Source organism: Andrena cerasifolii, chromosome 2, assembly GCF_050908995.1.
Source record: "Andrena cerasifolii isolate SP2316 chromosome 2, iyAndCera1_principal, whole genome shotgun sequence".
Taxonomy (NCBI): Eukaryota; Metazoa; Arthropoda; class Insecta; order Hymenoptera; family Andrenidae; genus Andrena; species Andrena cerasifolii.
The window spans coordinates 3470001-3496667 of record NC_135119.1 but is presented as its reverse complement, the minus strand read 5'-3'; the positions used below and the strand labels follow the sequence as shown (position 1 = coordinate 3496667).

At 35.7% G+C, this 26667-nt stretch overlaps 1 protein-coding gene and 1 long non-coding RNA gene across 2 annotated transcripts in view; both read right to left on the bottom strand.

Moving 5' to 3' along the window:
* LOC143378525 (uncharacterized) overlaps positions 1 to 21403 on the bottom strand; it is a 29872-nt gene extending 8469 nt beyond the window's left edge. Inside the window, exons 1-2 of the mRNA XM_076830351.1 lie at positions 21318 to 21403; positions 11861 to 11972 (exon numbers count right to left, since the gene is read on the bottom strand). Coding sequence (XP_076686466.1) covers positions 11861 to 11972; positions 21318 to 21374 — 169 coding nt within the window. The 5' untranslated portion in view covers positions 21375 to 21403. The remainder of the gene's footprint in view (positions 1 to 11860; positions 11973 to 21317) is intronic.
* Positions 1 to 26667, bottom strand: part of LOC143378569 (uncharacterized) — a 123903-nt gene that overhangs the window by 70487 nt on the left and 26749 nt on the right. The window lies entirely within an intron of this gene.

Genomic DNA, 26667 nt, shown 5'->3' with positions numbered 1-26667 from the left:
ATTTGCGTATCAATAGTTTTTATTTATACGTAGAAGGATGTAATATTTTATATAATCAATGTGCAATTTCAAAGCATACAATTTGAATAAGGTACATCACCGAAATGTAACACGCCGATCGTAATGAAATTTATGAATGCTGTAATTCTTCTAAAAACGTGTGACGCTTTCTTTTTTATCTAAATATACATCAAATTATCTTTTGTATCAACAAGAATTGTCTGTTGTTTAAATACAAATTTAATAACGTAATCATTTTTTTAAAACATCAATTTGGATAAAAGGTATATTTCAATTTAGTACTTTTGTACATGCTTTTCTTCGGAATGGTTATTCCACGGTTGTAAAAATTTATCAATATAAACTGGAGATCAGTAGGTACTAACAATACGTATATTTTGGAGTGTCTCATTAAACGATTTTATTCAGCTACGATCCGCTGTTTGTTTGTATGTTTGATTCAAATCTGGAAACTCAATTTTAATCCTGTCACGTCCTGGGTGGCGGAGGTTAGGTCTATGACAATGTGGGATCGTAAGGGAATATTAGGCGCGAAGGCATTCTTCGTAGCACTTGGGAAGTAAGTATTTCAGCCGCGAAGGCGAGCTTCGTAGCACTGAGGGTCAGTTGGATTTCAGGCACGAAGCCGAGCTTCGTAGCACTGAGGATGAGCAGGATTTCAGGCGCGAAGGCGAGCTTCATAGCACTGAGGATGAGCAGGATTTCAGGCGCGAAGGCGAGCTTCGTAGCACTGAGCGATCAGGGAAGGTTTAGACACTTCTCGCGCACCAGGGTGACACCCGTTAGAGCATAGGCGCGGGTACTTAACGTCTCGGTAATTGGATTTAGCGCTGCATTAATATAAGAACCAGTCCATAATATTTCTTTGAAATACGTCTAGACATATGGTCGTACAAGACCCATGCGAAAGTACGTCTGGTAAACACTGTAAGAACTCTCACGTTCGCGAACCGAAATCAGCTGTTGCAATAGCCTGTCTTGATTTGGAGTCTTCGTAACCGAAGGATAGAAACAATAATTTGAAGCGTGATTTAAAATTAAACTGTTTATTCAATTTGAAGCATGAAAATATGCCATGCACTGTTAATGCGATAGCTTTTAGGTTTTATAATAAGGCGTTGGACGATAAGCATTAGCACATAACGTTTATATAAATGGTAAGTAATAGCAATATATGTGTGATCATGAAACACATAAATATTAGTAATGTGAATATATATATATATATATATATATATATATATATATATATATATATATTGCAATAAACAAATGATAATAGTGTAAAGCAATAAGCGTTAGTAAGCAATATAATAATATAAATCAATAAATATTAGTAAAAATAATAATATGGAAAAATAAACGTTAGCAATACAAAATGATATATATATATTTAAAATAATATGTATGCACTGTAGGGTTTTAATCTTAAATAGCGTACTGTTTCGCGGTGTTGATTCCGTAGAAGAGAGATACGGCCTGTGGGGCCCTTGTATTTATATGGTTCGCCGGAATGTCAAGTATGAGGGGTATGCGCGGTATGCACTATGACTCATGTGCGAAATATGCATCAATAATTAGAACGTGTTGATGACTCATGTACGAAATATGTGTCGCAATAGGACTTCCAGGGTTTTTATTTGGGGATTTCAAAACGGGGTACTCCACCTACTGGATGGATTTTGGGTGGTTTGATTGGAAAGGAGTTTTGGTGGCTTTGATTTGGAGGGTTGTAGATAGGGGTGAGACGTGGTCTCGAGTTTAGAGGGTTTTCGGGGCGAGGGACTTGTTTAAATTTAAATATGAGGGAGGAATTCGTGTCTCCTAGGGCGAAGAGGGGGAGGGGATTTCGTTGTTGATAAATAGTTGACCATCTCGAGATGAGGACCGCTTAGGTACATCGCCTAGATGGTCAGTGGTTGGCGAAAGGGGTAAGAGTTGAAATTTAAGGATTTCGGTAGAGTTGTGAAGTGATTTATAGGAGAGATTTTAGTTAATACCGCGCGAAGAATAGTGGGACGTCACAATCCACTTCCAACCATCCAATTGGTTTGAAACTTTGCAGGGGTGCGTAGTTTGGATGACAATACAAAATTATGAAAAAAATTCCGATGGGGTGAAAAAATTACCCAGTCACCAATAAATAATAACCCACAACCACAAATCCAATCGACTTAAAATCAACCATTCTTTACTAACTATATTTTTAAACTAGTTTAAGCTGTGAAATGTAAATCCACAAACACTAAAAACTAGAAAATAAAAAAAATATACAAACAAAATTTATAATAAACGATTTTATTAAAAATGCAATAAAAACTAGAAAATAATTACTTTCTTGTACTACAATTTCAATGGTGATATAGGTACTACGAACGCCTGCAAAGTTTTAGTTTCACTATTCGTACATACGTGGCGGATCATTTCTCGATAAATTATGTATTTTCGGTAATCGCGATGCGACTGGCGTCCCGAACGCAGAAGCTTTTTGTCGTTTTCGTAAAGAACGCGAGTGGCTGACTTCAACTCGTTTGGACTTGTGGTTATGGGCTACTAGCTTTACTACTCGGCTTCGCCCCAAATTTTGATTTTGATATTATAAAAAAAAAATTAATTTTTTTTTTTTGAAAATGATCTTATTCATTTGGATTAGTCAGGCACAAGGAACTGGGGCACATTTCGTGATTCCAGAGTTTATCGTTCGAATGTTTTTAGGCGACAGACAAACACACAAACATATAGAATAAAGTGACCAGATATTTTCTGTTCCAATGCGGGACAAGCAAGCAAGCAAGCAAAAAAAAGGGTTAACAGATCCGTGAAGAGATCTTTTCCGTAGTTAATTAAAGCATTTACAATATATTTAAAAATACATACTTGTGATTATAAAGTGATACATTGAAACGAAATTAAAAATATTTCTTTTTTCACAATAAAAAAGGAGAGGAAACAGTAACTTTATGCCACTGCGAAAATGTAAAAGGTTACATGTCCAATCCGAGACACTTTGCGGGATACTTTTCAATGCGGGACGTCTGGTCACTTTAATATAGAAGCTATCTGCTTCATATATTAAGATATTTATTGATGACTGTGTAATTTTTTCATCCCTTCGGGTTAATTTTTTGAAAAATATTGTATTGTCATCGAAACTACCGCACGCCTGCACAGTTCCAAGACAATTGGATAGTCGGAAGTGGGTTAGGATCCATTTCGGTTGGAATGGACAATCCTACTAATATAATAAATGCGAAACTGTGTTTGGATGTTTGGATATTTGTATGTATGTTACTCAATCCCGTCGTAACTACGCAACGGATCTTTCAGAAATATTGTATACACGTAGTCTAGGATCGGGAATAACATATAGGATACTTTTTATCCCCACTTTTTTAACCGATCTGGACCAAATATTGCGTAATTACTCTTTAAACACTGTGGAACATATAGGCTACCATGAAATCTGGACATCCCTCCCCTCCCCCCTATTTCACCCCCTTGATGTCCTGTGGTAATCAAAGTTTTACTCGGGCAACGCCGGGTACTTTAAGCTAGTGTCGTGTATACGGTTCATTCCATGCCAAGCGGATCACTTTGAACACTCAATGTCTGAGATTTTGTTCAAATTGAAACATGTTATAGTGCATGCGAAGATAAGAGGGGTTCAAGTTGTCACATTTTGCCACATTCAAAATTGTTTTATAAATTCAGACCCTCAAAGTACAAACCTTCAATTGATTTTTTGAAAATTACCTTTCGAATTTGGATGCTATCATGCGGCACTCGTCGACCAGTTGGACGATATCATGTGGCAGTTATGTGGAACACTGGAAGATTACTGAAGCTGAAGAAATCGGCCGTAAATCCTCCTTATTTTCACATGGACTCTAACCTATTTCAATTTGAACAAAATCCCAGGAGTTTATCCAGATATTATCTTTGCCCATCTCTGTTCTCCAGCCGCTTCGCCGTGATTCATTCAAGCCTCCCTGTCGACGAAATAGTAATAGGGGAAATGCGGCAACAGCGCGATGCGACTCTCCATACGTATCGGCAGCTATGTCTTTCCTACATTTATCGGCTAGCTTGGACTTCCACCGGTTCTGATGGTACATGGCGCGAACATACCATCAGCGCCGATGACGGAGAATCCTTGAAGCCTCATTCTGTCATTTCTCGAGTCTGTCTCAGTACACGATTCATAAATTCATTATTATTTCAACGTACGCTGCTTATTAGCGTTCAAACGCACCAGACCACCTTGCACGAATGTCTACTGGAGACAACTATACCCGCAAAAACTTCCTTTTTGCCGATTCCAGGACGAAAGTTGGTTGAAACGATTTGTTTACTACATCGCGGATACGTATACGCTGCTGGTACGTGGCTCGAATATACCACTAGCGCCAGTAACGGAGAAGCCTTGAAGCCTCATTCTGTCAGTTTTCGAGTCATAAATTCATTATTATTTCAACGTACGCTGCTTATTAGCGTTCAAACGCACCAGACCACCTTGCACGAATGTCTACTGGAGACAACTATACCCGCAAAAACTTCCTTTTTGCCGATTCCAGGACGAAAGTTGGTTGAAACGATTTGTTTACTACATCGCGGATACGTATACGCTGCTGGTACGTGGCTCGAATATACCACTAGCGCCAGTAACGGAGAAGCCTTGAAGCCTCATTCTGTCAGTTTTCGAGTCATAAATTCATTATTATTTCAACGTACGGTGCTTATTAGCGTTCAAACGCACCAGACCACCCTGCACTGATGTCTACTGGAGGCAACTATATCCGCAAAAACTTCCTTCTTGCCGATTCCAGGACGAAAGTTGGTTGAAACGGTTTGTTTACTACATCGCGCACACATTCAAGGCTCGGTGAGACGGCAGCCTTAAATTGAGGTATTGCCGCCAGCTAGCACAAAAATAGTTTATTTATATGTATATTAAATAAGAAAGTCATGTCTGTATTGAAACTGAAGACATAACAGTTTATACTCCGGACGTAGTAGGTACATATGTGAAATCGATGCTTGATTTTGTGCGTAGGGGAGACCGGGGCTGGTAGGCCAGTTTTTCAGTTTTTGATTTTTAAAAAATTATGTGGACGAAATATCATTAAACCGGTTAGTGTATTTGATAGGGCATACATTTGGCTATCTGATTAAATTATTAAAGTTGACTCAATGTGAAAACAATTAAGGTACTTTAATGTTTGTCTAACATCTTCCATGCTGGTGAACCAGCTCCATGATCGAGGTTGGTTGACTTACAGTGTGGGGTAGGTTGACTATAGGTACAATCAGTTAAGAAAATGTTATTAGCAACTTATGTCAGTGGTAATAAAATAACACAATGTCACAAGAGTTGTTTCATTAGAAAATATTAATTTCTTTCTCTTATATTTTAATAATAAACTGGAAAAATTTTCAACTTAAACATAAATTATAATGTATTTATAACATAGTGAAATTTAAACAAAAAATAAAAATCGCTTTCTGAATAACAAAATAACAATTTAAACCTTATTGACGTTATTAGTCAACCAGCCCCGACCGATCATTTTGATTTCAACAATCTATATAACCTTCAATTATTTACGTATAATCAAAAATACAATGTCAATAGATCGTCTAACAGACAAACTTTAAAATAGTTCCTTACCATTTATTCTATTGTAACTATATAGAGCGTGAACAAATAAAATCTTTAAGAAAAAATATTTATTTATATAGTCAATTTTTCGACAAACGCTGCTAACTGTTAAAAAACGTGCGATCGTGGGGTCGGACATAAACGCATGCCATTGTAGAAGTGACTTCTTTCCGCAGTAGAACATATGTCGGTGCAAAGTTATTCACAATTAGTCAAACTACCCCTTCAGACAACCAGCCCCGGTCGCCCCTATCTACTAAAGTCTCCTTTGGAGTTTATGGAATATTATTCACGTTTCTCATAAATATTTAGACACGTTTTTATCTAGATTTAATATTTAACCTAATACGATTTATATAAAATACCGCTGGCATAACAAAAAATACTAAGAGTCATTTATCTCAGAACCAATTTTTCACCAGATACGCCCTTTCGAATTACCACGGCAGATATTATAATGCACATGTAATTTCTTGCACTTGCAATTAGAGTATGTAACGCGTAGCACGCGAATAAAATATTATTCCTTTTTCAATTGGCATTCGTAAATGACAAGTTGTCCTTTCCGCTCGAGAACGTGGTTTACACGGAATAACATTTGATCAGAATTACAAAGAAGGGAAAAAAACAAAAATGTTAAAAACCCAACAGCCTGTTACGCTTGTGTCAGATCGTATAAACTTTTACGATTTTTTGCGCAAACTTCTCGCGAGTTTTTACGCGAAATCGTAAAAGCTTGTATGATTTCAGGTTATTTTCTTGTGTTGATAAATGTGTTACTGCACAGTATGCGTTTGCCAATTTCAGCGTGGGACTAAAGAGTAACGATTAGGGAATCACAAGGGATTAATCACAATATTAATTTCTTTAACTATTTAAAAAAGAACTATGTTTTTGTCCATGCAAAAATAAAATTGATTATTTACATACTATACATAATGATATCACTTCTCAAAACAAAAAATATAAATAACACTGCTCTTTTAGTTATGCTAACAATGAATTATTTGGAGAGTTATCAGGAAGTAACGAAATTAATAAATACGAATTATGTACATAACATTTGGATTTTGAAGTGGAATAATATCTGCAAACAACTGCTCGTTATGCGTGTCATGTTAAATTATCCTTTTTGATTAATGTATTGTAATTATCTGATGACACTAAGTAGTTGTAAATACTAGTTATTAATGCTACTATAATTATTTATCTGCAAATAATATGGATTATAATAAATGCACATGCAATTATGTTAAAAACCATTTAATTTTTTTTTTATTTACATATACGTAGTAGGTATTTATAACCAGGTTTGATATATGTTGATTCAATTCATAATAAATCACAAGTGAATTATAATTTTTTGCAATTCTAATTATTTTTATCATTTCTACTTCGAAGGTAGTCAACTACTTAGGGTATTTTACTATTTGTTCTTGTTACATTATGAATCAATCGTCGAAAAGGCAGATTAAATTCAACTAAAACAGTATGCGCAATCGGAATTCGATTCGCGTATTATCGTACATACAGGGTGTCCCACTAAGGAGTGGACAGCGCGATATCTCTTAAAGTATTGTCGATAAAAATATAAAAAAAATAGGGAATTGCATGGTTCGAGGGGGCCCATTTATTAGCGCGAACGAATTTTGTTTTCGATTATTATTTTAAAAGATACGATGGTCAAGTTCGGTTTTTCAAATGGAACTATTTTTCTTGAAGACCTGAGTTGATAGTGCGTTCCAAGACAAATTCAATAAGCTTTAATGTATACACTTTATTTCCACTGGTTTTTAAGATATTACGCTTGCAAATTTACTGATTTTCACTGCAAGAAACCCCTCTGGAATGGCAAAAACCGGGGGCGGTCTTACTGGCCCCACGGGTGGCACTGCCTGTTGAAATGGATACTTACCTGCCAAAGGTCTACGCCAGAAATGGCAGGCCCAAAGGCTGGACAATTCTTTTCCGTCAGAAATGCTACTTAGGTAGGTACATCTGCGGTATCGAGAAGCAAGTTGGATTGGTTCTGATACAATCTGCTCCCTATGGTTGAAATTTAGTCTAGCAACTTTCACTCCTCCTAACCTAACCAATCCAACTTGCATCCCTCCCAAAAGAACCGGCCATCCGAGCGTGGAAGCAAGTGCGAAATAAAAGTAACGATGCGCTTCTCGATACCGCAGATGTACCTACCTAAGTAGCATTTCTGACGGAAAAGAATTGTCCAGCTTTTGGGCCTGCGAACCCTGTCGTAGACCTTTGGCAGGTAGGTATCAGTTTCAACAGGCAATGCCACCCGTAGCGCCAGTAAGACCGACCCCGGTCCTTCCTATTCCAGAGGGTTTTCTTCCAGTGAAAATCAGTAAATTTGCAAGCGCAATATCTTAAAAACCAGTGGAAATAAAGTGTATACATTAAAGCTTATTGAATTTGTCTTGGAACGCACTATCAACTCAGGTCTTCAAAAAAAATAGTTCCATTTGAAAAACCGAACTTGACCATCGTATCTTTTAAAATAATAATCGAAAACAAAATTCGTTCGCGCTAGTAAATGGGCCCCCTCGAACCGTGCAATTCCCTATTTTTTTTATATTTTTATCGACAATACTTTAAGAGATATCGCGCTGTCCACTTCTTAGTGGGACACCCTGTATGTACGTAACTACCTACAGCGTCAGTTACAAGTTGGAAGTATGAAACCAGGTCTTACTAAATGTGCACAACGTAACTGTACGAATATTTAGTAAAGCTAATAGTACAAAAGTGTAATCTCACACTTTTGTCACATATTTTTGTAATTTTACAATAGGTATGCTTTTACTTTAAATTAATGAAACATGTACACATGATATGTACTAACCGAAGAATTACTTCAAGTTTCATGGTTAAAGGGGAATTGTCTGTAATCTCAATGGAGGTATATTTAAGTTAAACTAAATATAGTATATGACGTTCGAATTTTTATAAGCAACTAGCATCGCCCGTCTCGGCTCGCCCGAAACATTAGCGTGACTGATTCATAATCTGTAATCTGCAATCTGTAAACTCGAGAGCCCTCGGCCACTTATTCCCGCCGCGGTGCTGTTTTGCAAGCGAGAAGCGCTCGCCCGGTCGCCGCCTGGCGGTCGCGTCCCGAACTACTATTATTTAAAAATCAGTATTTTAAAAAAATAAAAACGTTAGAACCTTCCTCTCGCAAAGACGAACAAAGCGATGTAACACACTTGTGCGTACAGTTCATATTTACTGAGAAACCGCATTTCAAAGTATGCAACTTCAATTTTATATAATAGTATAGATATTGTAAGAAATGCAACACAGAACCATATTAAATAATAGCAAATATACCAGGGAACTTCTAATGAAAGCATTAAGTTTTAATTTTTTCAAATTTGTTCATTAAAAAAATCGTTTGACACATTCTCATCCCCCTTTAAAATGACGGTAATTATTTACAAAAGGGCAGTCATCGCCGATTTCGATGATCATGAAATATGTTTTCGGGGGCATGATTCTGAACAACTTTCCCCTATACATGATGCAGTCGCTTGGCTTTTCGAGATATTCGCAAAAAACTATGATCGGTAATTGATTTGGGTTGGATGGTTTAGTACAGGGTTGACTAACTGGTGGCTCCTCCGCCTTGCTGCCAGTGATGCCAGAATTGTGGGACGTGGGACAAATGCTTACTCCCACTATGACCTACCGTCGTCTCCCACTATGGCCTACTGTCGTCCCCCACTTTCTTCCCATTGCACTGCACACAAGCATATCCCTACTCCTGCCCATGTGAGCTGTCTATTGGGTTGCCGAGCACACGGAGAGGAGTAGGGATATGCATGTGTGCAGTGCGATGGGAAGAAAGTGGGGGACGACGGTAGGCCATAGTGGGAGACGACGGTAGGTCATAGTGGGGGTAATCATTTGTCCCACGTCCCACGATTCTGGCATCACTGCTTGCTGCTACGCTGAACGGCCCCCCTCCATACTTACCAGACTCTGACGATCGCAGTCGAAAAGAGAAGGAAAGAAGGAGAAATCCACTGCGATCGTCGTCAATAGTGTATTCGTGGGAAAAATGAAGCACAATTTATTTTTAATACCAGAAAATACTCATTTTAAATGTGCGTAAAATTTGATCACCTGTCTATATTTAACTTTTGAAATCAGGATTCAAGGGTCTAGGCCTTAGAGAGTTAAACAAAATTCAACATATTTTTGAATTATGAATTTTATATGATAATAAAAAAGGAGTAAAGATAATATTATGAAACGGGCAAATTCCTACGCAAGAAATTAAAAAAATTGATATAACAATATTTTCATTAATAGTATTTTATTTATATTTATATTCATTTAGCTGACTGTGCTTTGAACATTGTGTATCGCGTAAAATGCCAACAAAAATTGTAGGTTATGCGACACACACGCGACGCGATTGAACACGATTGAAGCTCGCAAGTACTACCAACTACTGCACGAGAATATTTTCTCATTGAGCTGCGTTGCCACGATCGCAAGGAATTTCCGACTCATGAAGATTATGTATATATAAAAGTTTTATTAATATAATTACGATATATATGATCAACACTCACCAAATACAACACATTGGCACAGTTTTCACTGCTTTTCATATAAGTAAAAAGGAAAATTATAGTTTGATTATTTAATTTTTAGCAGTTGCATTTCAGGTATATTCCATCAAATAAGTTAATGATAAATCATCAAATATTCAATAAATTGGCAAAATACGATAAAAAATAAGTGCGAATTCAACTGAATTTGCGATAAAAATACACCATTGCCATTTCTGACTGGTTTTCATCGCAGGAAAAAGCCTTATTAATATTTTGGAAATGGATTAACTTTTGGCTAAGATTGTCACTGAAGTTCATCCTTAAGATGGTCACCATACGCAACGCTCCAAAACACTTTAATTATTACATTAAAGGAGGCCTCTGGAAAGAAATCAGAATTGGAAGCACTGTGGTTTCTTTTTTTTTGAGGGGGGGGGGGTGTGTTTTGAGAGGAATGGGAATGCATTGGCATTATAATTGTTAACGAAATTAGACAATTTTGTTCATAGCAGGAATAACGAATAGCAGTCAATTATCTTCTGTGATACTTTTCAATGGCAGTTGGTATATGTTTTTGTTTCTGGCATCAAGATTGAACGTCCAAATGGAGGAAACTCACTAATTAATATAAACACCCTGCGGCTCAAGGAAATTGAGTTTGAAGGAATTTTGCGGCAACAGAATTTTATTAACCGCACGTTCGGCGAGAATTAAAATTCTCAACGTATCCATATATCTATATCTTATAGTGAGAGTTTATGCTCTCTAAAACGTGATTATATTATGAAAATTTTTACAAATAATTTCTACTTTGAAGTGGAATATCAGCCTGATGCTCATTGGATGTAGATGATATTTATTTCATACTTAAGAAGGGTGTAAATAAATATATTTTAGCATATTTTATACTATTGTAAGCTCAGTTTTTTTAGTTCTTTGAAATTCGTTTTGTTGTTATTTTCTAGTATCTAGTTTTACTTAAATTCTTTTACATTCTTTGGGTTTCTTAAATATTAACCGATAGCATGTGCTTTCCAATTTCCATTACTTTCTTAATGTGGAGATCTTAGAGGTCAGAGGAACTAAAATTTAAATAAAATAGTATGTTCCAAAACTGCTCTACCAATCATTTTATTCTCTATAAAGACTGGCTTTACATTCGTGGTTTTAATTTGTTATTCGTGCTTGTAATTATTGAATGAAACAAAGCTGCAGATAAACAAGTAAGAAATGTACTTATGCCCCTCACTTGAAAAAGCTATCATAAATACAACAATTAACATGTGAGATTCGTCATGTGAATCTGTTGTTTCCTAAAATATCATATTTGAGCTAATTGGGTAAGGTAAAACTTTGTGAAATTTGCATCTTATTATGTAGCTTTCTCAAAATAGATTGAACTCAATATATCGATTCTATGCCCAACTGTTATTATAAAGTTTAATAAAAAGTTTTTTTATATTTCACTTTGTTCTTTCGTTAGCTTGTCGTGGTTGTTTTTTTTTATAACTCCTGGCCCTTATTTTAGGAATGAACAACAATGATTATTTGCTGATGAAAAACACACTTTGTGTAGGTAGAATATTAGTTGACTTACTCGGCACAGCGTGCAACGTGATCGGTTTCGAATCCTTAATTACTTCCTGCTGTCTTACAGAGTGGCTCGCCGAAATGTGAGTTTCATCAAACACTGTTGCTCCTGCCGTACCCTGTCAAATAGTAGTTGTATGTAAATTCTGTATTTTAAGAAAGGAACAGTTTCATAGGAATATACTATGTATAGTGCATGCTTTAAAACTTTTCAACTTAAATTTGAAAATTCGATTTCCCGCCTTCCACCTCAACGCTATATATGTTACACAATTCGTAACAAAATTTGCGCCCACAGACTGCTTCACTCTGTGGATTACTTGTGAACTTTTGGAAATACTTACAACAACGTATTTTAAATGAAATTACGATGAAATATTTTTTTAAAAATGAATATGAAATAAGGGTGCATTTATAAGGTTGCGTTGATAGGTATAACGAATGAAATTCGTGAGAGTATTTGAGGTGGGCTGATAAAATGTATTTCGAATGCTTACAACCGGCAGACGAATTCTCGATTACACGAACGTCAGTTAAGGGGGAGGGTCATTTGCGTCGGGGAAAAATGAGTTTTCTTTCAGATTTTTTGTAGAAAATTCTATACAAACGAATGAGTTCAGGTCTTACATGCATCTGATATTTGCGATGAACAAATTACATATTTTTATTGTTCACTCAAAATAACACACAGTTATAGTAGTACTGGCATCGGCGCGTGACGTCCTCTGTAAAAGAACCGCTGAACAGAAACAAAGAAACGGAACGGAATTTTAATTACTATTAAGGGGTCATGTTCAGTCAGGAGGCTGAAAAAAGGGTGGTCTTTGGAAATTTTTTACTCAGAAGTTATAACACATTTCTCAAAAAATCTTTTTTCCTTTTAAGGATTGCATCTAGTACCGTGCATCGTAATTTTTTTATTTAAAAATATTTAGCAATAACTAAGTTATTGTCCATCACTCGAAGGTTCTCTAAAAATAAAGGCTTCTGCGGTGACCACTGCTGCTCGAAAGTCGATCGTCTAAAATAAAAAATTCAAAAGAATTTACTTATTATATTATATTATCTAGAATTTGAACGAAGGATTTTTTATCCGATGCTTAGTTCTCTTGTAATTGACGAAAATCAGGCAGGATTTATGATAAAAATTGAAACTTTTACTTTAAACATCAGCCATTTTTTCCCAAATCAATATTTCGAAAAATCCTTCGTTCAAGTACTAGATAATATAATGTAATAAGTAAATTCTTTTGAATTTTTTATTTTAGATGATCGACTTTCGAGCAGCAGTGGTCACTGCAGAAGCCTTTATTTTTGGAGAACCTTCGAGTGATGGACAATAACTTAGTTATTGCTAAATATTTTTAAATAAAAAAATTACGATGCACGGTACTAGATGCAGTCTTTAAAGGGAAAAAAGATTTTTTGAGAAATGTGTTATAGCTTTTGAGTAAAAAAATTCCAAAGACCACCCTTTTTTCGACCTCCTGGCTGAGCATGACCCCTTAATATGACAATACTGAAAAAAGGAAAAAATCATAATTAAGAAAGATGTAGCATTTAAACACAAAGGAATGCATTTTCTTACGCTTGTTTTCGAAGTTTCTTGCAAAAAACCATACTATTTTCAAAAATGTTGTTTATTTTTTAGGACTGCCGTATGGTCATATTAATGGTATTTAGAATTCCGTTTCGTTTTTTGTTTCTAAATTTCTAAAATTCCGTTCCGTTTTACAGTGGCAGCTGGCTATTTTTAGAGAACAAAAATTTATGTAATTTCTTCATCGCATATATCAGATGTATGTAAAACCTGAACTCATTTGGTTGTATAGGTTTTTCTACAAAAAATCTGAAAGAAAACTCATTTTTCCCCGATCCAAATGACCCTCCTCCCTTAAGGGGACATTCTACAGTTTCGGCCGAAAATTCAGCCACTTTTCGGTGATGATTTTTGTAATGAAATAAATACTTAACGTTTTCGAACTTTGGGGGGTATGTTGTATCATTTTTTAAATACAAGAAAAAATCTTTATTTTTTGTTAATTTCATTTGTTTACATAAATATTTCGCAGTGAAGTTGGCGTCTTCAGAATTAGAGCCCTTACTGGCGGTTGAAATTTCGGATGACTGGATCATCAGAAATAAAAAACCAAACATATTTTTGATTTGCTGGAGTATGGCTAACCGGCTTGCCGCGAATATGTTAACTTTTTAAAATATTTTCCCACTTTTTTATATCGATTAAATAGAAAAGAAAAGCCATTTTCGATACCTTCAACTTTGATCGACCGCCATTTTAATAACTTTTGTTCAGAATTGTTCTTTCGCGGTATAGCAGATAACCATACTCTTGCGAATTAGAAATATATTTGGTTTTTTTATTTCCCATGATCCAGTCGTCCGAAATTACAACCACCAGCAAGGGGTCAAATTCTGAAGACGCCAACTTCACTGCGAAATATTTATGTATGTAAATGAACTGAACAATCAACAAAGATTTTTTCTTGTATTTCAAGAGTAGTAGAATATGTCCCTCAAAATACGAAAACGATAAGTGTTTATTTCATTATAAAAACCATCACTGAAAAGTGGCCGAATTTTCGGCCGAGACTGTAGAATGCCACCTTAAGCGAAATATTAATTATGTGGAAATTATTCATCCGAAATAGTGGTTATCAGAATATATACAGTGTTGAATTGATTACAGTGTTTAATGTTGTATAATAAATAATTTATGTATCACATGATACGTTAACACTTTGAGTGGCGTATGATTTGGTGAAATAGATACCGTTTTAATGGATCAAGCCTGTCCCAGTGATCGCTCCACCTGGGAAACTGTTGCCCAACTCCGCCATGCATTGCACAAATGTCATTACCTACTACCGAAAATTAAAACTTCTATATTTTGTATTAGATATCCACAAAGGTACATCCAATGGATAGAGTGGTTTTTCTGATGCAAACGAGTTCCAATTCGACTTTACTCAGACTATTTTTAATTATCTATATACAAGTGAAATTACTTCTGAATTCCGTAGAAGAATTGCATATTTTGTATAATTTAAAATAGCCTGAGGACAGTCGAATTGGGACTCATTTTCAGAAGGAAAACCTCGCTAATCCAATGGTAATACTTTTATGAAGTGTCACGTCCCGCGACGTAGAGTCTAATATTAATTAACCTTTCAAATCATTTATATTTACTAATCCGTACTCTAGAGGTATTATAACCACCTCTTATAAAAACATTATGCAACGTGTCGACGGTAAGGCACTATCACCGTAAACTACGATAGGAAGAGATCGAGCCGGGAATACAGGGATGGCAACAACGAGCAGGAGAGCCATCACCAAGAAGGTAGCGGCCAGCTAGGTATACACTAGCTAGCCGACCTCGCGCACACCAAGTAGGCCCAGCCAACACCAGCTGACTAGATAGAGCTGATCGAGTATAGTGCCTCTACGAGCTATAGTGACTTAGGTGTGAGGTACCCAGCGGGGTCTAAACCGATACCCTGCTGGGTACGGGCCGCTAAACGTGCCCCCACTACTACCTCTTGCAGGACTGTGTTTAGGGAAGACCAGGACAAAACCTGGGCCCTAAAGCGTAAACTAAGTTATTAATATAAAATAATTTATATTGCTACTGTTGTAATGCAATAGGTACATATACCTTACTGAAATGGATTTGTATTTAACATGTGCTGACAATGAGACAATTTTTAATAGCCAGTAGCAAAGCTTAATTGGTGTATTTTAATAATGATAAACAGTATCTTCAACTTCTATTTTATTTTATTAAAATCGAAGTTGTAACACTTAATCTATAGGGCCCCGATTTTGTCCTGATCCTCCCTAAACACAGTCCTGCAAGAGGTAGTAGCGGGCCATGTTTAGCGGCTCATACCCAGCAGGATATCGGTTAAGACCCCGCTGAGTGACCTCACACCTAAGTCACTATAGCTCGTAGCTTGTATATTCGAACCGAGTATACAAATATCCCGGCTCGCTTTTTCCGAGTACTTGAACAGCTCTACAGCTGACGTTCAGCGTGGGGCTTGTCAGAATATTGCCCTCCCGTTATTTCCCGTAAATCGAGCTCCAATCCGAGATTAATATATTTAATTCCGACCCCTAGTACGTAAGCTGTATGGAACCGATCGTACAGAGAATATTGTAAACCATTAGCGTAGAAATCTAAATATGAATTATATGTAAAATTCTAGCTATCGACGCTGCTGGGAGTCAAGTAAAACAATGCGCATTAGTCGCGAAGAAAGATACCTAAAGGGTGTGCAACAGAGAAAATTCTAGGCTAGTAAACAAAACTCTCAGATAGTGCGATGGGAAGATTCTTCCTATAAGGTCCCAGGCAGATGCCGTGGGATAGGGTCTCCCACCGTTGATTTGTCATGTGACAAATCCTAGAGAAGGAGTGACCGGCTTCCCTACAAAAAGGGACCGACCACCCGCGGAGCGCATTAATTAATTGTTCTTCAACTTTAAATACTTATACTCATGTTAATTAATCGTAACGGTAACAGTTATACCTCCAGATTATTTTATATGTCAGTGTAAAGAACATTAAAGGTAGCAATAAAAGTGTGAAGCGAACCTTATAAAAGTGAGTGAAGTTTACCCATCAAACTCTTTATCCTCTACTCTGACATCACCACTTTTTCTATAAATGATATTATTAATCGAGAAAATATGATTAAACTAATCGTGATTTGCGCCCGTCAATGGTAACGCTTAAAACCGGACAGCCGCCCACGGTGTCATCGGGTATCGGGTTTAAAACGCACTTAATTCCGCGATTAATAGTTTTATCGTCAAAATGTTTCTTGAATGTTAGCAATTTGCTCCCACCAAAAGTGATAATTACAGGCGGAAAGCCGCCCACAGTGTCATCATACAGTGGTCGTAAAAAGCGACTTGTGCGATCAATCAACCCCTGAACGGTTATTAACCGATCGAAATGTTTCATAAACGATCATGTTTTGCATCTGGCGAAAGTGATACTTATAAGCGGATAGCCACCCACGATGTCACCGGGTATTAGGCATGAATCATGATCCCGGGAAATAAAGAAGAATCAAATCAAACAATCCTCTGTTCTAAAAGGTGGTGGTGCCCAGAGGTCATCAAGCCTGGTGGAAAAACCAACTGGGTCGACTGGGTATAGAATATAACAGTGCGCCAGCTAAACCGTCCGTGCCGTTGGGACTTGGGAGCCTCTGCGTTGCCGGCGGTGTCAGTCATCAAGCAATATCATCCTTTTGGGGTGACGGTGATAGCGGGACCGTGGGCACAGCCCAAAACAAACCCCGCACCGGAACACAATGGGATATCGGACGCTCCCATCTTCTGGCGACCCATACCAATATACTCGTAAATAGGTCGTTGCATTTAACAATTTCGCTGTTTACTGGGGCCCCTGGGAACCCCGCGAGTCCCTGTCGAAAATTGTATTAAATCCCTCTCAACTATCCCCGAGCGATAAGTTCCTGGACTTGCTCAAAACCGGATCAGTAAATCAACTCCGTTAATCGAGCGTCCAACCTCGCGGGTAATCCATAATATCTGTAACCTGGAAAGTAGGGACGTAACATGAAGAATCAATAGAAAATATAGATATTTCCATTTTCACTGGTAGCCTTCGAACAAGGAGTGCGCGATGATGTACAAACTGACGTCCGTCCATGGTTCATTTATTATAACACAATACTTTCAATGTTGTCTTGAAAATATCGTCGTGATGACACTCCAAAGACTGGCACAGTGTGAAATCCATCTGCGTGAAAACACGCCAACGCCACTCAAAGTCTTAACAAGAGTTGATGGGCAGGTATTGGTTATTTATTGATGAGAGAATGAAAATGACAGTGCTCCTATCCATTTCTTACTACAAGCAGACGTGTCTTCCATTTGATCATTTATTTCTGCACTATACGGTTCTTTCCGAATATTCCACGTCGTTGAATTAATAAAACCAATTGTTGTGCGTAAATAAATACTAACACTATGGCTCAAAACAGGTGTTTAAAAAGATATTTTAAGAAGAGTGTATAACGAAATAAGTTACTTAATGTGTTTAACCCTCCGTGGTCACACCTTATAATCACAAAATGTTCACAGGGGGTCACTGCACCCCAGCGTCATTTTTGTGTTACCATTTTCGTATTTTTTAATCTTTTAACATTTGAGTGATAATTGTACATTCGTAATACTCATACAATCACGCTCTAATAGTCTTTTTCTAGAAATGTAAATTTTTATATGATCAAATTTGTAGTTCAAGAAGGGCGCTTCTCCGCGGTTGTGGAAAAAGCGATATTTAAATTTTTTTCGTGATAAATCCCCTTTGGAAGTTATAAAGGCGCGGCATTTGAACTAGAAAATTGCTCTTGGAGTGTGATACACTCACCTCGTGTGGCCACGGAGTAGAGCTGTTCGGGTACTCGAATAAAGCGAGCGAACAGTCCAAGCCGGGTACTCCGAATATTTAGGCCAACCGAAAAATCCGGGTAGCTCGAATTTCTTTCGGGCGGCCTGAAAAATCCGTATACTCCGAATTGTTTCGGGTGGCTCGAAAAATCCGAGCGCCTCGAATGTGGTTCGAGCAGTCACAAGATCGAAATTTTGTTCGTGTATGTTTTTATTGTTTGGAATCTCAATAATTTTCCCTTAAAGTAATAAAGTAAAATTCGAATAAATAACGAAGTTATATAGTAGTATAGTAAAGCGAATTCTAACCCAAATTTGAGCTTTGCGTTCAATACACGTTCAGAGTGGTACGATAGACGTTCAATACACATTCAGAGTGGTACGATAGACGTTCAATACACCTATGGCGCCAGTCAAAAGTAGTATAGTGTATTGAACGTCTATCGTACCACTTTGAACTGTATTGAACGTCTATCGTACCACGTTGAACTGTATTGAACGTCTATCGTGCCGCTCTGACCGTGTGTTGAACGTCTATTGTACCACTTTGAACTGTATTGAACGTCTATCGTGCCGCTCTGAACGTGTATTGAACGTCTATCGTACCATTCCGAACGTGTATTGAGCGTCTATCGTGCCGCTCTCAACGTGTATTGAGCGTCTATCGTGCCGCTCTGAACGTGTATTGAACGTCTATTGTACCACTCTGAACGTGTATTGAACGTCTATCGTGCCGCTCTGACCGTGTGTTGAACGTCTATTGTACCACTTTGAACTGTATTGAACGTCTATCGTGCCGCTCTGAACGTGTATTGAACGTCTATCGTACCATTCCGAACGTGTATTGAGCGTCTATCGTGCCGCTCTCAACGTGTATTGAACGTCTATCGTACCACTCTGAACGTGTATTGAACGTCTATTGTACCACTCTGAACGTGTATTGAACGTCTATCGTGCCGCTCTCAACGTGTATTGAACGTCTATCGTATCACTCTGAACGTGTATTGAACGCAAAACTAAAATTTGGGTTAGAATTCTCTTTACTGTACTACTTTATATGTAGACGGTTTGGTGTAGATAATAATGGTAGTATAATGCTCGAAATCGGCAGTTCGCAGATAATCAGAGCTCCTTCTAAAATTTTAAACGCGTTTTTCAAACTGAACGCACGGATAACTCAGTTAATTTTCCTCCGATTCACTTCAAATTTTTCATACCAGCTAAAAATAAAATTATCTTCAGTTAAGCGTATCGAATTTGTGATCAGGTAAGTACTTTCTTGGTAATGTTGAAAAAAGTGTCGATTTTTTTACTGATTTTCGACACTTATTTCAAGAGTCCGCTTTTTTGTAACAAACTATTTTTTTTTTAAAATATGTATGTACAATTGAAGATATTGCCTTAGATTGTAAGAAAATATTATAAATTTTTATTTTTGAGCTACCGTTGTAACGCTTGAGGTTCGCCCGTTTTAAACAATTTTCTGAACGTCTATCGTGCCATAAGCTACTGTGGTTACAATAATCAATATTTTTATATATGTTGGAAAAATTTTGTTCAAGATGTGTACTTTCTAATGCCAATAAATATATTTTATACAAATTTTTAATTTACCAGAAACAGAGCAGCCTCGAAATTAGCCTTTTTCCGGCCAGCACCCCGGTTTCTCCCCTTAAAACAAGTAACGACACCAAGCATTGAACGAAGCAGATGTCGTGCAATTATTTATATTGCAAATGTTTATGAAACTGCGCGAGTTAAAATTCACTTACAATAATTAATACCCCTTAATTTGTCTACCTCTCGGGGCAATGCTTTACCAATTTATGCTCTTTCAACGTTCGATATACATATGTAACTTCAATAAAATTACGAATAATTTTATTATTGAAAGGCATTGTTAATAAGTTAAAATAATATTCATAATATTCTTTGCCAATTTCCATCTGTGATGGAATAAACAGTCCACATACATGCATGTTATTAACTGACTTTATTAGTAATATTCTGCGAACGATAATTCGAAGGAATGGAAAATTATTATTATGGTTTCCATCTGTATCTCAGAACACAGAACTTCGTTTATCCGAACTCCGTTTATTGGAAGAAAATTTTAGTCAATACCAGATTTCTTGAACTCATTCTGAGCTCCTATTATCTGACTTACAAAAAAAAGTAAAATGTATAAATTAAAAATAATTAAAAATACATGTATTATATATTTAATTATAAATTAAATTTATAAGTTCTGACACATTAGTATAAGCATACGAACGAGCAAACGTATTTTCGAATTTGCTTATCCGAACGAACGCTTACCCGGTTATTTGAACGAAAAGTTATAGATAGTGGGAACATGAGTTCGCATAAATTATAAACGGAGTTTTACTGTAAAATTGTGTACGTAGTTAAACTCAACAAAACATCTAGTTACAATTAAAATTTATTTGTGTAAAAATAATTAATATTATCGTTTATGCTACACAATTGTCCTTCATAAACAAAATTATTCGCAAAATTAATTTTACTGTACTTTTAACAATGGTACTATTAATACCTACTCTTTGTAAAAGCAAATAAAATTTTTATTTTTCAGTTTTCATGAATCTTCGAACTCAATTTCTAAAAATGATGTGTGTCATTTACAGAAACTATAATCTACATATACTGTGAACTATTATTTTCTCATAGAGAAGTACATTCTTCTCGGTTGCAGAATTTGTCCACCCTATACATATATATCGTACACATGTATGGGGAAGGAGTTAACGTATAACAAAAGTTTATTAAAATAAATATTTTCGAACTCAATAAAATGCACGCTGCATCCGAAATATTTGGAGTATGTAGTTTTGGTTTAGAGTACAATATTATTTCAATAAAACAAACTTGGCTATAGTGTGCTATTACTAGTAGAGTACATTGTACAACATGATTAACACATGCAACGAAAGTACTGAGAAAGAAGAAAGTGACCGTAAAACCAGGAATTATCCTGTAAAAAAGTAACTTACCGGTTTCTGTGATTTAACCCCTTTATGATCGGTGTCGCTCATTTTTGTCAGCTCCATTTCAGCTTCGGTTTTTCAGTGCGAATTTTTATGTGCGATGGTTACCAGAGTTTGCAGAATACAGCTTTCGTTCGCGTAAACGGAATGCCACTTGACCTGGCACTCCGTTAAATCCCGGATATAATTTGAAACTATAAGGTTTTCTTGAATATAATCGTGGCTCTCAATATTTCTGTGAAATTGTTCTATTCGTGGAATTATAAAATTGTAATTCTTAAAAATACTCTTTAGTTATAATTTGTATTATTTATTATAATTAACGTTCCTGCATATACATGTATTGGCCATCTAAAAATAAAAGTTCTATGCACCCCCAATTTTCCACAACACCTGCCTACTTAAGGAAGCACAATCTAATATTTTAAAATATTAGATTTAATATGTTTAAACATATTTAAATCTTAAAAACTCTTTTACGTAACATTGCACACGAAAAAGATACATCACCCCTTATAAGATAATGAACATAACCTTCACATCTCGGAAACGTTTAAAGCTACAAAAATTATTACTGCCACAAGACGCTCCCTTCTGAATCCTTTATTTCTCAAAAAGAAGTTTCTTAACTGTTATAGTAATGGAAATGTCAGGGAAACAAAATTGTGGAGTGGGAGTACCAAAAGGAACTCAATGCCACATAAAAGTCCTCTAATTATAAAACAGAAACACTTAATTTCAGTTGCTCTTATAACAGGATTAAAAAAATATAGGGGTGGTTTTAAATGGCAACGGAATTGGTGGCACATTGCTTTATAGGGTTGAGAGTAATGGCATGTAATATTTTATGTATTAGTTACAAAAATGTCTTCTACATTCTTCATGATGGTGTCAATAACATTTACTTTATTTATCTACTCACACGTAATTTTAAACGCGTCATTGCCTACAATCATATAAGCAGAGAAATATAAATGTGTGTTTTAAATTTATACCAACATCTGATCTCTTTCTGTAGAATCTCACTGTTGAATATTCTTACCTATAGGGTGACGGATCGTAATTCTAGGTCAGTCGTGGCAAGATATCTTGTTACCTCGAAACACGATCTTCGACGATGTTGCTTCTATTCACCAATGAATGGAACGTCCAGCCATAAAAATTCTAGAAGATCGAAGGTTCGTTTGTATTCGTGTCTGCTTTTTTATCGTTGTGTTTCGGTTGACGACGAACGTCGATCGTCCCCCGGAAGAAGTTGTTTCAGTGCTTGAACATTTGCCAGCGGTACATATCACTTCTTTCACGCAATTTCATAAGACTCGCGCCGAAAATATTTTTACGTAACAGGTTTATGACATTCTAATAGAAAAAAGTCAATCGTGTCCCGTCGAAACCGATGTTCGGGCGTTTGCTTCTCCCGTTCGTAGCCAACAATGCCGGAATGGCTGTTCGTTGTTTCATGAGCTGGAGACGCAGAGGGTATTGAATATTTTAAAGGCTCCTTCGCATGAGAAATCTCCACAATTTTTAAACTGGCAAGAACTTTAGGGATATTGAAGTTCAACGTTGAAATACGAGAACATTATTTACGGCATTATCGTATCCAGGAATGTCTACTTCTGGCTTAGATATCAGCTTTATTTATTAGTGTTTTCAATGAGCTCGGGGCGTGTGCACTTGAACCGATTTACTTGAAATTGTAAAACTACGTTTTTCACATTTCAAATTTGCCCTTTGCTATTTTCTAGGAATCTGGTGAGTTGTCTAAATATTTATCAAAATAAAAATATAAACAGTAATGTGTCGCAAGTGTATCTATTCATTTCGCTAAAAGAATTTCGTTTTATTATTATAAATAGATGCATATTAAGAATATTATAGTAGATACACTTGCGACACTTTACTCTTTATATTTTTATTTTTATCTATATTTAGCGCTTCTGAAAGATTTTACATATATGTAAATACATACAGTCGGTGTAAAAAGTATTCGTACAGTGATAATTGTCTAGAAATAATTTTATTTAAATACTTGTATTTACAAGTTTGTAATACATTGACAAAGACGTTATATTCATTGAAGTTTCCTGTATAATCCTTGTGTAAATAAAAAAAATTATAAACAAAAAATTTTTCATCGTCCAAAGTCAGTATTTCTTTAAACAAAATTTGCGATAACTTGAGTAAATATTAACGGATCGTTATGAGACTTAAAAAAATACAGTTTAACAATATTTAATTTTCCAATTTTCCTTAGCGTTTGGACAATTATTTTTCCCATTTTCGGCGCTAGTCCCATTATTGCATCCGACCCTTCAATTAATCAAGGCCACTACAGCAGGGCCATGGATTAAGGTCTGGAGGCACGTTGTTAGGAAAGTTCTCGTTCATCACTGAATACAAGGTTGATATTATGAGATTGCCTCCTCTTCCCGGAGAAACGTGCTGAAATGAGGCTCTTCGTTGCGTATCGTCGTCTTGTGAACGTACAGAAACTATTTATGTATTATTACTAAACTTCTTAATAAAATATATATAGAATAAGTTATCCATAATTCCATGATTTTGAATATCTTATTATTTATTAACGTTATTGTAGTTGATATATTTTAAATTTAAGTCTTATATACCTAATATGTTTTAAAATAGCAAGTGTTATTTGTTAAGTATCGACTACTCAATTTTCTGCATTTTGAAATGAATTATAGCGATGGTAAAAAAAAACTGTTTGGGTACTTTGTATGCACTGCTTTACCGAATAAACTGTGGTGAAATGTGCACCTTAACTAGAGATACAAGGGAAGATCCCGAACCCGAAAATTCAAAAAATTCTGAAACTTTGTGGATATGTAGGAAATTTTCTCCTGATTGCAACGCATTTTTTTGCTGCTAAAAATCACATTAAGAGGGTGAAATTAACCCCTGAAGATTCGGCTAATTTTCGATTTTATTTTCTAACTCGCAATCTGTAAGACATAGAAAAGAAATTGCAAGACAAAAGTTACTTCTTTTAATTAGATCTATTAAATGGTAAATGTTTTATGAATTGTTTAAACAATTAGAAAAAAGTTATAATCAAAAATATTATAAATGTTTTCTAAAATTCGTGGTTTCACGTGAAATCTGAACTGGATGTTTTAATAATTATGAAACAGCATGATCCATATTTTTTCCATACAATTTCAACTTTTATTGTGTTGCGGAAATATGCTCCTCGACAATCGAATAACTTTTGGATCCCATTGTAACGTACCTTAAGGGGGAACACTACTATGCTGGCCGGAAAAGGAAGGCATATTTAAGAATTTTTTTCACGAATAATTTACAGTTTCCATAAAAAAATTGTATTACCTATTTTTAGTACGCTGCCTTAAGAGACTATATAAAAAAATAGAAAAGCATCCATAACTTTTAATATATTAATTAATCTTCTAGACCCCCCACCACCACGCGAGCTTGTCGAATGTGTAACTATGGAACAGCAGGTCCGAAATCAAATTTCATTTTTTTTTTATTAAGTATGTGAGTGTAGTTTCCGTTGTACTTACCGATTTCTTAAACAAATTATTTTTGTAAAATCAGTGCGTTTTAGGAGAAACATTTCGAAAATCCGCGAATAAGATGGATAGTTTTCCAAGCACATTTAAAAAAAATTGTTTCCAATCAAAGAATTCGTACGTACAACGGAATATAAAAAAATATTTATAAAAAAAAATGAAATTTGATTTCAGACCTGTTGTTCCATAGTTACACATTCGACCAGCTCGCGTTGGGGGTCTAGAAGATTAATTAGTAAATTAAAATGTATGGATGTTTTTCTATTTTTTTTGTAAAGTCTCTTAAGACAGTGTACTAAAGATAGGTAATACAAATTTTCTATGAAAACTGTAAATTATTCCTGAAAAAAATTCTTAAAAATGGTTTACTTTCCGGACCGTCGCAGTGGTGTTCCCCCTGAAGCTGCACCACGAGCAACGTTCTTGTAACATTTATTAGGAAATAATGCGTGACACGTAGTAAGAAAGTAAGATAATTTATGTATATACCTATTTTTGTTTACCATCAAACTGTTATTTCATGTCTATTGTTCTATGGAGCATTGACAATGAGAATAACTTTTCTCAGTAACGTATTTCGATGTATTCGCTCACGCATGGTATAGAAATGGATATACCTATTGTTGAGAAAGCAAATAATTTTGAAAATCCAGTAGATTTCGCTTTTTCACAACAAGAGTTCACGTGTGTGAAGTTATCCTCCATTTTGTGAAAAATTACAAAATCATTGTTGTACTAGTGTGTACTAGTTTTGTACCGCGTTGTAGTACCGTTGAAAGTTTTCAAAAATTCGATATCGTTTTCGAAAAATTGGGAAAACCAATTTTAATGATAGCCCCTCCTTTCTTAAAAACATCGTTTTTCTTGATTGTACTGCATTGTACTAGTTGCAGCGAGCATTGTACTGTTCGAAGAAATGGTGTAACAACATTGGTTTACAAGAAAAATAAAAAAATGGATTCTGTCCCAAGTCACTTATTATTTCCTAATAAATGTTAGAAGGACATTGCTCGTCGTGCAGCTTCAGGTACGTTACAATGGCATCCAAAATTTATTCGATTGTCGAGGAGCATATTTCCGCGATACAACAAAAGTTGAAATTGTATGGAAAAAATATGGATTATGCTGTTTCATAATTATTTAAACAATCAGTTCAGATTTCACGTGAAACCACGAATTTTAGAAAACATTATTAATATTTTTGTTTATAACTTTTTTCTAATTGTTTAAACAATCGATAAAACTTTTACCAAATGCTAGATCTAATTAAAAGAAGTAACTTTTGTCTTGAAATTTCGTTTCTACATCTTACAGATTGCGAGTTAGAAAATAAAATCGAAAAATAGCCGAATCTTCAGGGGTTAATTTCACCCCCTTAGTGTGATTTTGGGCAGCAAAAAAAAATTGTGTTGTAATCAGGGGGGGAATTCCCTACATATCCACAAAGTTTCAGAATTTTTTTTATGAATTTTCGGGTTCGGGATCTTCCCCTGTTAGAGGTTGAAAGTTGGAGCATAACAACTGAGTGAGATAAAATGTAACCGAGACATTTTTAAAATGGGTTCTTCAAACCGTTCATTGCATTAACATCAGTATCCGGTTCCTACAGATTGTTCTGGAACTGCTCTAAAAAATTTGTTTAATATTTCATGTATTTCTATATAATAACAAAGTTTCATGTAATAACAAAAATTTGAAAAAGGGCTTCGTTGGCTAATTTGATTCACAAAACTAATCAAACAAATCTTAATAAAGATATTTAAATGCACACATCTTGGAATTCACTTTTTAGATTCTCA